The 13,589-nt window shown below is 37.1% G+C and overlaps 1 protein-coding gene across 6 annotated transcripts in view; it reads left to right on the forward strand.

The window, feature by feature from the left end:
* The window catches only part of AK5 (adenylate kinase 5), a gene marked incomplete at both ends in the record, with an annotated part of 316,611 nt that overhangs the window by 1,493 nt on the left and 301,529 nt on the right, over nt 1-13,589 (forward strand). For all 6 annotated transcript variants that reach the window (XM_080692434.1, XM_080692433.1, XM_080692437.1 and 3 more), the window contains 2 exons: nt 3,631-3,817; nt 11,180-11,347. In XM_080692434.1, coding sequence (XP_080548560.1) covers nt 3,631-3,817; nt 11,180-11,347 — 355 coding nt within the window. The remainder of the gene's footprint in view (nt 1-3,630; nt 3,818-11,179; nt 11,348-13,589) is intronic.

Below are 13,589 nucleotides of genomic sequence, written 5' to 3' on the forward strand. Positions count from 1 at the left end.
GGAGGAGAGCTGAAGGATTTTTTTTAAACACAAATGTTACTACTGAGACCAATTTCATTTCCACGCTTGCAAAAAAAAATGATATAAAGGAGGGCCACCTGGTTGCAAAATACTGCTAAATAATAGTCTTTTTTCTTTGTAAATGTGGGTACTGTTTTTCTTCCTTGTTAGAAGGTAACCACAGAGAACTTGGATTGTGTGTTCACGAAAATCTACTCTGTGAATGCAAATGAGTGATGGCTGGCATTTCTTTATGCTTTTCTGCATACGAATGGGACATCTTAAAATAATGCACACCCAGAAAAGGAAGTCAACTTGCTTAGGTGAAATGTTGTAACGAACGTACTTAGATTCAATACTGGACAATAGGAAGATGGAAAGAGATGGCTGGTGACCTCAACGGCTCCATCCTTCCAGCAAAATAAATCTGTGTTGTGCTCACAACGAGGGGGAAGGAAACTCTGGCCATTCTCCAAGTGATGAGTGTAGATAACAAAACCAAATACTAAGGTTTCTAAACTGAATTTTCTCCATCAAAACCAGAGTCTTTTATGTATGTAAAGCTTAACAGTAAAGTATCTGTCAAACCCTGAAATGAGAGCCCCATCTCTAGATATCAAACAGGAGTATAGACCAAGTGACTGATGATTGAATATACTAACTGACCTTTTTGGATTTCTTCCTGATTTGAGACACCGCCTGGGCTAAATGTGATGTGGGATATCTGGTAGGTTCATATTTGAAATATATTTTAAATTTTAAAATTAAATTTTTGTAAATTACTTCATCCTGATTTTGACAGAAATTCTTTTTTTTTTTTTTTTTTTTTTTTTTTTTTTAGTCTTTATTTTGAAACAGGATCTCACTAAGTAGCTGAGGCTGGCCACAAACCTGCTATCCTCCTGTCTCAGCCTCCCAAGTACTGAGATCACAGGTGTGTGCCATAATGCCCAGCTTGACAGGAATTCTTAATTCTAGCTAACCGTATGTGGTATATTTTGATCTTATATCTCAGAGCAGGTATTTGGCAATTAATTTGAATTGTGGAAAGTCAAATTAGATTATTCAACTTCTGGAAGGATTAACTCAGAAACTGAGTAGTAGGGCCTCCTGGTATTCCTGGCTCTCTGATAGTGCCTGGCTCTTAGGAGACTCAAATAAATCATCCAGGAAGGAGTGCAACCCATTCTTTCTTTTTGAAAACCACTTCCCTTGGAAGAGTTGCTTTTGTTTGGGAAGGCTGTAAATGTGTATTTCACAGTCAGAAAAGCTTTGATTCAGTATATTCTACCATTTTAGGCATCAGTAAAAGTCATAAGTAAAAAGACCTCATCTTGACTGGTTCATATTAAGGTTAGATTATAAACAGGGCACAGAGAATCTGGTATTTTTTCTTTTATCCCATATCATATTTTGTCAAGATGTACAGCGATTATTATATCAATTTGGGAATAAGATACCGAAGCCAAGTGTGGTGGCATTACCTTTAATCCCAGTACTTAGAAGACAGAGACAGGAGAGTTACAGGTTCAAAGCCAGCTTTAGCAATTTAGTGAGACTGCCAATAGCTAAGTGAAACCCTGTTTTAAATTGAAAATAAAAGGGCTCAGGTATATCTCAGAGGTAGAATATGCCTGGGCTCAATCCCCAACATCTGAAAATAAAAAATGGAATAAAAAACTAAGTTGGAGTCCTGAATCTAGATGAGTAAACTTAAGTCACTAACATTTTCAAGCCACAATTTCCTAATCTAAAGATGATAATAACAATACCACCCAGGGCTGAGAGTGCATTGTATATACTAATGCATTTAAGATAGATATCTTTATGTATTGACATAACTAGTTCTGGCTCAGTATACAGGAGGATTGTGGGAAGATGAATTGCAGGTTGCCTGTCTACAGGTCAGCTCTGTCCACAAACTGAGTACAGATGCCCAGATTAGTTTTCTCTGCTCTCTCTGCAATTGAACTCATCTGATGGAGTTTCACACTCTAACCCACTCTATTTAGAATTTCAGAAAACAAATATATCTAGTATCAATTGCTCGCCATTCTGGGCAAATTTTACAATAATAATTTGAAAATAAAATACTGTCTTTTAAAAAGATGTCAACTTTTCAAAGGGTGGTGTTTTGTACATGTATGGTATATATTGGTGATAATAATCCTCTATGCTTTTTTCCATGAAAAACCCTAGAGGAAAATATCTTACACATCAGCCTAGTTTCCAAGAGTCACCATTTCCATACTTTCAGCATATTTAGAAACTAGTACATGTGACACATTGGACACTGTGAATGGAAAAACTAATATCAGGATCATGATTCTCTATCTATCTATCTATCTATCTATCATCTATCTATCTCAGTAAATAACTGCAGTAGACAGGGTGTGGTGGTGCACGCTTGTAATCCCAGTATTCCTAGGCAGAGACCAGAGGATCATGGATGGGGACAGCCTCAGCTACTTAGCGAGGCCCTTTGCAACTCAGTGAGACCCTGTTTCAAAATATAAAAATACTAAAAAATAGGACTGGGGGTGTAGCTCAGACGTACAATGCCCCTGCCCCTAGTTTCCACAAAAAACTAACTAAATAAATAAATACTGTGGTGACTTAATACATTAAAAATAGCTATTTTGAGACTTGGACTTCAATTTTTTTCATCTCACTCAGACTTGAGATTTGAATGATATTTTTTGTCCTAATCTGAAAATAGTTTAATATGTACCTACCATATACCAGGGAGAGTGTCACATGCTGGGGTCTGTGAAAATAAATGAGCCTCACTCTGTGTTGTTAAATGGTTATAATTTAGGGGACTGACATAGAGACCAGTGCTTACAGTAAAAATGACAAGTGTTGCTGGGCGTGGTGGTGCACGCTTGTGATCCCCGCACTTGGGAGGCTGAGACAGGAGAATCGAGCAGGTTCAAAGCCAGCCTCAGTTACTTAGTGAGGCTCTCAATAACTTAGTGAGACCCTGTTTCCAAATAAAGTATAAAATAGGTCTGGGAGTATAGCCTGTAGGTAGAAAGCCTCTGGGTTCCACCCCTAGTACCACCAAAAAAAAAAAAAAAAAGGCAAGTGTGATATTTTATGCTGGGCACCAAGGGGACCAGAGGCTAACCTCAGGGCTCAGAAGATACTTCCTGATAATAATAATAATGGTGGTAACAACTAGACCATCAGCATATGTGGAACTTACTACATAACATATACTTAGTATGCACTGTATGAATATTGTATTTTTTAATTATTTTTAAAAATCAATGAAGTAGGTATCATTACCCCCAAAATATAGAAGAAATGGAAGCATAGGGGCTTTAACAGTGAGTAGGAGAAAGATAAATAATGACTCTGCTATTTTTACATTCTGCAGTTTGTCTCACTTTGATAGGACTCTTCTATCTTAAACTATGTGGTTGCCTGAATTATTTAAAAGGCAGAGAATGCTGAGTTGAAAACAAAGGAATCTAGAATTTAATGGGTTATTCTAATTACTCAGTTTTAATTCTAATTGTTTATTAAAGACAAAAGACTAAAGAAACAATTCAAAAATAGGACATAGCAGTATTTTAACACTGTTTTAAAGTACATCTCATTTGTACATGTTTTGTTGTCTTTCAGAGCCTTTTGAATGGACTGATGTGTTCGAAGCCGGAAGACCCAGTAGAATACTTGGAAAGTTGTTTACAGAAAGTAAAAGAGCTAGGTGGCTGTGACAAGGTGAAGTGGGACACATTTGTCAGCCAGGAAAAGAAGACCCTACCCCCACTAAATGGAGGCCAGTCACGGAGATCCTTCCTAAGAAACGGTAATGTACATGTAGAATAATCGAAGACAGTTTCATAGGTAGAGCAGTTATCTTTAAAGCATGCCGTCTATGCTGTAGACAGTGATTTAATTTATTGGGTTTATAAATACCCAGGAGAATATGAGGTCTTGGAACATGATTAATCTCTTTCTGTTCCTAATTCTAATCACCTCTGTGCTAAGACAAACAAAATTACATACCATTGTCCAGCAATTTGCTAAAGACTTAATGAGATTTTATATTACTGACTTGGTTATTTTGGAAAATGAATTACATTAACAAACCATGAGTTTATTTTTAAATTGCAAATAAGCTTTTTCCAAATACATGAGTACAATGCAGATAAAAATTGGTAGTTATTACATAACAATTCTACATTTTTCATTAGGAAAGAGATTTGGTTTAATAATACATTTCCAAGTCCAGAGTACATATTAATGCATCTGTATAAATGCATGTAAAGTTTATGCTAGTTAATTCAATAAAGATTTATTAATCAGCCATCTAATACAGTGTATTAGAGTAGGCATTTGAGTACTATAAAAGAGGTAGAAGAAGAAAACTAGCTTAAATTTCAGGAGTAGTTTATAACTAAGAACTGGAGCTTGTTAGAGAAGATTTGTGGTGTATTTCTGAAATATATACTTGTCAACATCATGGATTCAACATAAGCCAACCAGCCTTTTGAGTTCTAGATTAAATTGTGAGGTATAATAGGTTGCTAAAAGTAGAATCAATTTCAACCTGACTTAATTTATTGGGTTTATAAATTCTGTTTTACTGGCCAAGATTGTTATATTTTCACTGATCATATGGTGGCACACACTTGCAATTTCAATACTTGGGAGGCTGAGATAAGAGGATCACAGGTTCACAGCCAGCCTCAGCAACTTAGTGAAACTCTCAGCAACTTAGTGAGACCCTGTGTCAAAATTTAAAAATAAAATCGTACCACAAAACATTTTCATCTATACTAACAGAATTTGAAGTGGAAACAATTCTATTTGTAATAAATTTAAAGAAGAAACAAATCTTAGTTTGTATAACCTTATTCAGTCATGACCCACATACTTTATTTCAATATGGTGTGGGAAAGAGTTGTGGTGTGCTAATTTTTAAGAAACACAAGCAGAAGAAAGAAAGTAGAAATACCATTCCTCAGAAATATCTCTAAGTGGGAGGAGAATACTTCTTTTTCTATGCAGAAACCAATACCAGGTAGTTAAGGTTTGAATCCTCGACTGTTTTACTGGAAACCTCGACTGTTTAACCGGAAGATGATGCGACTCCTGACCAAATTTTCCATTGTCATTAAGAAGCAACCAAGATATATGAAATTGTTATTTAAAACTTACTTCAAAAACTCAAATATTCTGTTGGGTGTGGTTGCGCACGCTTGTAATCCCCGCACTTGGGAGGCGAAGACAGGAGGATGGCGCAGGTTCGAAGCCAGTTGCGCTGGCTTGAGACCTGTTTCCAAATTTAAAAAATATAAAAATAGGTCTGGAAGTGTAGCCAGGAAGAAGAAGGGCTTCCAGGAACCCCAGTACCACCAAAAAAAGAAAAAAAAAACCCTCAAATGTTCTAACAGACCCCCAGAGCCAAGAGATAATTAGAAAAATAATTTGGTGTGACCAGAAGGTAATGGGATTCATGTTCCAAGTCTCAGAGAGTAATTCTGTCTCTTTACTATACAAGGTTTCTCGTTGCAGTCCATCTTGATAGAATATAAAAGCTCACTCAGTGCCCTATAAGCCACGTCATTGCTTTCTGTGGTAGGTCCAAAGTTTGAAGTCATGTCTTCACCTACTTCCAAAACTGAGTTGCACCAAGTGTTTCAGTTTGACCCTTAGAATTATTTCAGTTCTGAAGAGTATTTTTACTCTTCCCATGTAGTCTACTCATAGACCCTGTTCCTGGCTAATAATATCTGTTATTTCCAAGTTGAAAATTTCACTCTTTGTACAGCAACAAGGTTTTTTGTTCACTAAGAACAGCCCAGGACACAGAGTAGCAAGAGAACCTAAAAGGAGTTCTGGGCTCCGATTCAAATTACACACACGAAGGTTTAGATTTGCTGCCTCTATGGGCCACAATTGCCAAAGAAACGTTAGCCAGTGACTGCTGCAGCACGCCTTTGTACATGACAATGTTTTCATGAAGAAGTGATAATTTAGTGAGCTTAAGAAGTTTATACATCTTCCCAAACAGCTAACTTATTTCCTGAGGTACCATCACACTGTTAAAAATGTAGCCCATTGTTAAATCCATACCTCCTGCTTTTGTTAGATCACCTGAAATAAGTATGGGGAACTTGTTTCTAAATCTTCAAGCACTATTGAAGACTCAGATATTTCTGGATTTAGCCTAAGCTATTTTTTTTTTTTTATTTAAGAGTTAAATCAAAGGGCTAGGTGTGGTGGTGAATGCTTGTAATCCCAGCATTCGGGAGGCTGAGACAGGAGGATCACTGTTCGCGGACAGCCTCAGCTACTTAGTGAGGCCCTTTGCAACTCAGTGAGACCCTGTTTCAAAAATAAAAGATAAAAAATAGGGCTGAAGGTGTAGCTTGGAGGTAGAATGCCCCTGGGTTCCATCTCCAGTACCGCAAACAAAATAAATAAATAAATAAATAAGTTAAATCAAAGGGGTTATGCTAATTCGTCACTTAGTAGATAAGTTATTCTCAGATTGGATATAAAAAATGAGAATTTGTAAGTCAGGTGAAATCCTAATAATTGGGAGGCTGAGACAGGAGGATCATGAATTTGAGGCCAGGCTCAGTAATTTAGTGAGACCTACCAAAATATCAAGAACCTGTTTCAAAATAAAAAAATTAAAATAGGGCTGGGAATGTAGCTCAGAGGTAGAACATCCTTGAGTTCAATCTTGAATAACATTCCCCCCCCTCAAAAAAAAAAAAAAGAAAAGAAAAAAGAAGTGAGTATTTGCAACAAAATTGAGCCTTTATGCCTTTATACTGTTTCTTGGCATGATAATACATGGAGACCAGGTAGGCCATGCCTAATCGAGGATACTAGAGACAGTGGCCATATTAGAAAGGAGAACTAAAAAGAATAGTCAACTTCTAAGAGCAATCAAGGAAGCCCAGCGTGGTGGCACATGCTTTTAATCCCAGTTCTTGGGAGGCCGAGCCTGGAGGATTGCAGGTTCAAGGCCAGTCTCAGCAACTTAGTGAGGAGCAATTTTAAACTGAAAAAAAAAAAAAAAGACTGGGGGTCTGGCTCAGAGGTAGAATGTCCCTGTGTTCATTCCCCAGCATCACCACTAGCAAAAAGAAAAGAAAAAAAAAAAAGGATGATTTAATACAAACTTGAGAAAAATATCAATCTGTCAGGCTGTAAGACTATGTGAAATTCGCAAATGAACATTTTAGAACTCCTGATTTATCATAAAAAATGGATACAGAAATAAGAAATGTAAACTTAATGGTTGTTAAAATAAAATTACTTGTTAATTTTAGGGTTTTCATGCGTTCTAATGCTTCACCAGATTTCTCAGACACTGGTCTTTTCATTAATTATCCAATAGAACCTTTCTATGTACTACGGTAGAAGAATGTTTTATTCCACTGTCTTATATCTGGCACCATTGTTAAAAGATGAAAATTGTTTTTAACCCTATTTATCCTGTAATAATAAAATTTTATTTCATAAAATGCTTTACACCTTTGTTGGTTCTAGCTATAATTTGTGGGCTACGTCCTTAAATTTAACAAAATCGCTATCTGCCCAGTAACTTAAAACAAAATAATTATTTCTAGAGAGAGTGATTCATGAAATTTTTTTGCCCAAATATTGGCATAAGTATGCTAACCTACAGTTATCCTGAAATATTATCCTATGACATAAAACATATTTATCATCTAATTAATTCCCTAAATAAAATGTGATAAGGCAAAGACAAATTACTGCTGACAGTGCTACAAAGTATTAATGTCCAATACCTATGGTTTCTTTCCTGCCAGATGCATACAGCTGAGCACATAATGACCCCTGGATGAGAATGCCAATCTCAAACACCGTAAATACCTCTGGACTGTCTCATTGTCCGCACCAAATACAGTATATTTGCATCAAAACCAGTGCTCACACTTCCTTTTCCTGTTTACATAAGTAACTCAGCTGAGCACTAAAATGACCATTTATTGAGCACTATTCTGTGCCAGATGTTCCTTTAGGGCCACCAAGAAATAACAGAATAGCACCTGCCCTCCCGGAGCTCACGGTCTAGAAAGGAAATTGGGCATTAAAAATATAATTGGTCGCACAGTGGGTGCTATCGGAAACTACGCATGTTATAGAACTGACTATATTAACCAGGGGCTGGATCCAGCCTAGGCAGGGGTTCAGGATAAACTTTCTGGAAGAACAGATGTATTAATACTTGGAGAAAGAAAAATGAATATGTGTTAGCTACTGAAGAAAGGAAGAGATTGAAAGTTGTGCCAGGGAACAGAGAATAGATGTTTCTGAGGTAGAGAAAGGAGGGTGTAATGTGGTTAGGAATGAGGAAAGCCCAGTAGTAGTTTTAGAACATAAAAGTGAAGGCAGAAAGATATTGTATGAAATGCAATGTATTCCTTATTCTTTCTCTTTCTCTTTCTTTCTCTCTCTCTCTCTCTCTCTCTCTCTCTCTCTCTCTCTCTCTCTCTCTCTCTCTCTCGTGTGTGGTACTGGGGGTGGAACCCAGGGGCTTTCTACCTCCAGGCTATACTCCCAGACCTGTTTTATACTTTATTTGGAAACAGGGTGTCACTAAGTTGCTGAGAGCCTCACTAAGTAGCTGAGGCTGGCTTTGAACCTATGCAATCCACCTGTTTCGGCCTCCCAAGCGCTGGGATTACAAGGGTACACCACCATGCCCGGCTTCCTTATTCTTTTAGACGTGAGGGTAAAAATTGCTTTTGGGCTGTCTCCTTTCTTTTCTTGTATCCCAGTCTGAGACATGTCTTTTACATCCAACTATCCATTTCCATTCTTACTAATCCTACTCTACCCCAGCCCTTACTGCTCTCCTTTGGATTATGGAAACATCTTCCTAGCTGCTGCTACTTCTGCTCTCAGTCATTCCCTACTCAAATCCATTCTAGCCACCAGCAGGTCACTTCACTGTGTGTGTGTGTGTGTGTGTGTGTGTGTGTGTGTGTGTGTGTGTGTTTCATTATGGCCCTCTAACTACCCCGATGCCTACTGGATTCCCACCAGAGAAAGCTCAACCTTTTACTCCAGCATTCCAGCCTCTGTACTCAGTGGCCTTCCCATCTTATCTCTACCTACCCATCTTATTTTCAGCATGTTCTCTTGTTATTAATTAAACATTTACTGGACACTGGACATCATGTTCTAGGATTTCAGAGTTTCAAATGATAAGTAAGGTCTCTGCTCTCAGGGAACTTACAGTATGGTAGGAGATGACAAACGAATGAATGAATGAATGAATGAATGAATGAATGAATGAATGAATTAGAAAAATGAATGCAGCCATAGGCCTGTGCAGAGCATTAGAGAGAGGTCCTTGAGATTCACTTGGGAGCTACCCTAGATTATAATGTCAAGAAAATCCTCTTTTAGAATATGGCGCTAAAGCTGAGGTGTGCGTAGCAGGGAGCCGCCAACCCAGGGACGGACCAACAAAGGAAGAACTTTTTAGCCAAAAGACTGTAGGCACAAACATGGAAGCAAGCAGACCAGTTTTAAAGAATCCATTGCCACAGTCCAAGTAAAATATGGTAGTGGAGATAGATAAAAGAGTGTATGTCTGGAATGTATGGGAACTGATGTGAAGGGTGAGGGGAGAAAGCAACCAAGGTTGACACCTGGAGTTTGGCTCTGTGTTGGATGAGGTGATTGTATCTCAAGGCAGAGCAGGTTACTGTTGCCAATACCTTTTCTGATTAGTGCCTTTCCCATTATTTTCTAAAAACTGCCACTTTCTTCTGCAGACTAGTCCACTCCTTCCATGAAACTAAAGTGAGTCCAGTGAGTCAGTGACTGACAGCATCATTGAGTATATCAACAGAGATTAGAAAGTTCTAACTGATAGCACCCTGGGAGAGGGGAGCCGTAGGCCTAGATACAATAACCACCATAGTAGATTCTCTCAGAGAAGACAAATGGCCTCTTGTCTGCTGTGTGCAGGGGCTGTTGAGAAGATAGTGCTTTTCTGTGCCTCTTGAGATACTGACTTTTAGGGTGAAGAAGGAAGGAGCCGTGAACTATATGTTGACAATTGGCTGAGACCATCTATCTGCTTGATTTGGCTGGGTCAGGTCTGGCCTCTGGTCCTTTTGAACATGGCCTTTGTATTGCTAACTCTGGGTCTTGGTATTGTGCCCACCAACTGGGATCTACATTCTATATTTTATCACCTGCATTTGTCTTCCAAATCTCTGGCACTGCCTCTTTTTTAGGTCTTTTTCTATCCCTGCAGCCCAAGTGCATTTACCCATTCATTTATCTGCTGTGATATTTACCACAGGAGATTTTTATTTTAGCACTTCTCCTGCCTGATGCACATACAGCTGTCATATATAAGCATATGTGCTCTAGCTTATAAATCCTGAAAAGACAAGACTAAATCTTATTCCTCTACTGAATCATCCACAACACATCAACATGCCTGGCAACAAATGGTAAATATCTGTTGTCATTATAGATATAAATTTAAATCTTCACATTTATGACTTTTAAAAAAGTAAGTCAACATAAGTAAATATTTGAGAAAGTAAAATTGAATGTATTCCAAACGTAAAAATTGTTTGTACCCTCCACACGGCTTGTGATAGCACCTAAGTTTTTGTTCATTATGCCACCAAACCACTTTACTGGTCCCCCAGCATTCCTGGGAGTGAGCACCTATCTGTATTTGCTGAATGGAATACATGATACATAATCACTGGCTCCATGGGCAGCTGCATTTGGTCATCAAAGTTTTGCACCACACAGTTCCAGAGAGTGGAACCAGACTGTCATACAACCCACTAAGCAAAACCAGGCAGTATCTGAGAAGGTTCCTCTAGAACAGGGCAGGAGCTGTTCAATGAATGTTTTTATAAATAAAGTTTATTTGAACACAGGTACCTTCATTTGTTTATGTCTCATTTATGACTGCATTCATGTTACCATGACTGAGTTGAGTTTGAGACTGAGGTGTTCTCAGAACACAAAATTTTGGCTATCTGGCCCTCTAAGAAAAAGTTTGCTGACCACTTAGAAAGTTTTCTGCCATTTGGAAAAAAAATTAAATTCATTAACTAATTTTTTTCTGCTAACTGGTTAAATATGAAAAGTGTTTTATTATGCTATTTTTCCTTTTCAAAGTTATCTTATTCTTTTGCAGTAATGCCTGAAAATTCAAACTTCCCATATCGGCGGTATGATCGGCTCCCTCCAATCCACCAGTTCTCCATAGAGAGTGACACAGATCTCTCCGAGACTGCAGAGTTAATTGAAGAGTATGAGGTTTTTGATCCTACTAGACCGCGACCAAAAATCATTCTTGTCATAGGTATGAGGACAGAAAGCAAAAACTAATTTTGTTTATATATTTACATTTCAAAAAATTGATTATGTATAATATTTGCAAGTTTTTAGTTAGATAATGATAAGCAATACAGAAACAAAAAAGTTCAAGAAACTATTTTTTAGAATGATTTTTTTTCTTTTCTTTTCTTTTCTTTTTTTTTTTTTTTTTTTTGTGGTACTAGGGGTGGTGACCAAAGGCTTTCTACCTCTGGGCTATACTCCCAGACCAATTTTGTACTTTATTTGGAAACAGGGTCTCACTAAGTTGCTGAGAGCCTCGCTAAGTAGCTGAGGCTGGCTTCGAACCTGCGCGATCCTCCTGTCTCAGCCTCCCAAGCGCGGGGATTACAAGCATGTACCACCATGCCTGGCTGTTAGAATGATTTTCAATAAATCATTATTATAATTATATAACCTAATGCTACTGAATTTTCATGAATTTCCATTACAATGTCATCAAAATTCTTTATAATGAATTTAAAGTATTTTCTTCACTACTCATTGCTCTGTGGTTTTATTTGTTTTGTGTTTAGTAGAGATGACTGATCCATTAGATACTTCTCAAACATGATGTGGTTTGTTTCCACTTTATTTATTTATTTATTTATTTAATTTTATTTTATTGGTGCACTGTATTCATACATCATAGTGGGATACAAACTTTTGTAGACATACATGCACACATCGCCCAGTCAGCCCCCACCCGATCCCCACCCCATTCTCTCCCCATCCCTCCTTCCCATGCTTGGCTTAGTGGTTGACATCTAGTATTATAGCAATTTATCCAAAATAAAAAATGATAATCTCACATAACAGTTTCATTTGTCTGATACCAAGCGTTTGATGATTTAAAGATAGCATTTCAATATTTCTTTTTGCTTTCTTTCTTACTAGAGCATATTTTTTCTGTTTTTTTAGGTGAAACTATCATATATTTATATATTTATTTTTCAGAAAAAAATCTATCCTAATATGGAATATGAATTCTAGATACCCAAAACGATCTTGAAAAAGAACAAAGCTAGCAGATATATATTTTCTGATTTCAAACCATATAAAGCTACAATAATTGAAACAGTGTAGTACTGTTCTAAAGGCAGATATATAGACCATTGGAGTTAAATACAAGCCTAGAGCTAAATTCTTCCCTATATTGTCAAGTTATTTTTGACAAGGTTTCCACGAACATTTGGTGGTGGAAATAATAATCTTTTAACTAAATATTGTTGAAAAATAATAATTACATGGAAAAGAATAAAATTGGACCTTTACCTAATCCCATATACAAGTATTAACTCAAAATAGATAAAAGACCTAAATATAAATCTTAAGACTATAAACTTTTAGGAGAAAATCTGGGTCATAAAACCTCACAACATTGAAATTGGCAGTGATTTCTTGGATATGATTTCAATGGCACAGGCAACAGAAGAATATACAAACTCCCTAAAAAATAAAAGAAAATATTGTATATCCAAAGACAATGTAAACAGAGTTAAAAGTTACTAATAGAATTGGATAAAATATTTCCAAATGCTATATCTGAAGGTATATTAATATTCCAACTAGAAATCCTAAAAATTAACAACAATAAAGGCAAACAATACAACTTAGAGATAGGTAAAAGACTAACATAAATAATGAATCTCCACAGATAACCAATCTTAGTTGTCTGTTGGATGGAAACTCTTGTTTCTCTGGTTCTGGTGAGTGTTACCTATTTCTTCTTTGTAGTTAATCTCTTTGAGTATTTTCTCTAGCGCTGGTTTTGAAGACATAAATTCCTTCATTTTCTGTTTGTCATGGAAGCTTCTTATTTCTCCATCTAATTTGATAGAAAGTTTTGCTGGATAGGAAATTTTTGGCTGGAAGTTGTTTTCTTTCAGAGTTTGGAATATGTTACTCCAAGCCCTTCTGGCTCTCATGACTTGGTTTGGGAAGTCTGGAGTGATTCTAATTGGTTTGCCTCTGAATGTCAGTTGGCCCTTTGTTTTTGTTGCCTTTAAGATTCTCTGCTTGGCTTCCACATTGGTCATTTTGACAATTATATGGCGTGGGGATCCTCTTCTCCGATCCTGTCTAAAGGGAGTTCTATAAGTTTCCTGGATCTGTGTATCAACCTCTTGCTCTATATTTGGAATATTTTCTGCTATTACTTCCTTGAAGAGATTGTCGATCCCTTTGGTATCACTTTCTTTTCCCTCCTCTATTCCAGTTATTCTTAG

This window comes from Muscardinus avellanarius (assembly GCF_963383645.1).
Source record: "Muscardinus avellanarius genome assembly, chromosome: 3".
Lineage (NCBI taxonomy): Eukaryota > Metazoa > Chordata > Mammalia > Rodentia > Gliridae > Muscardinus > Muscardinus avellanarius.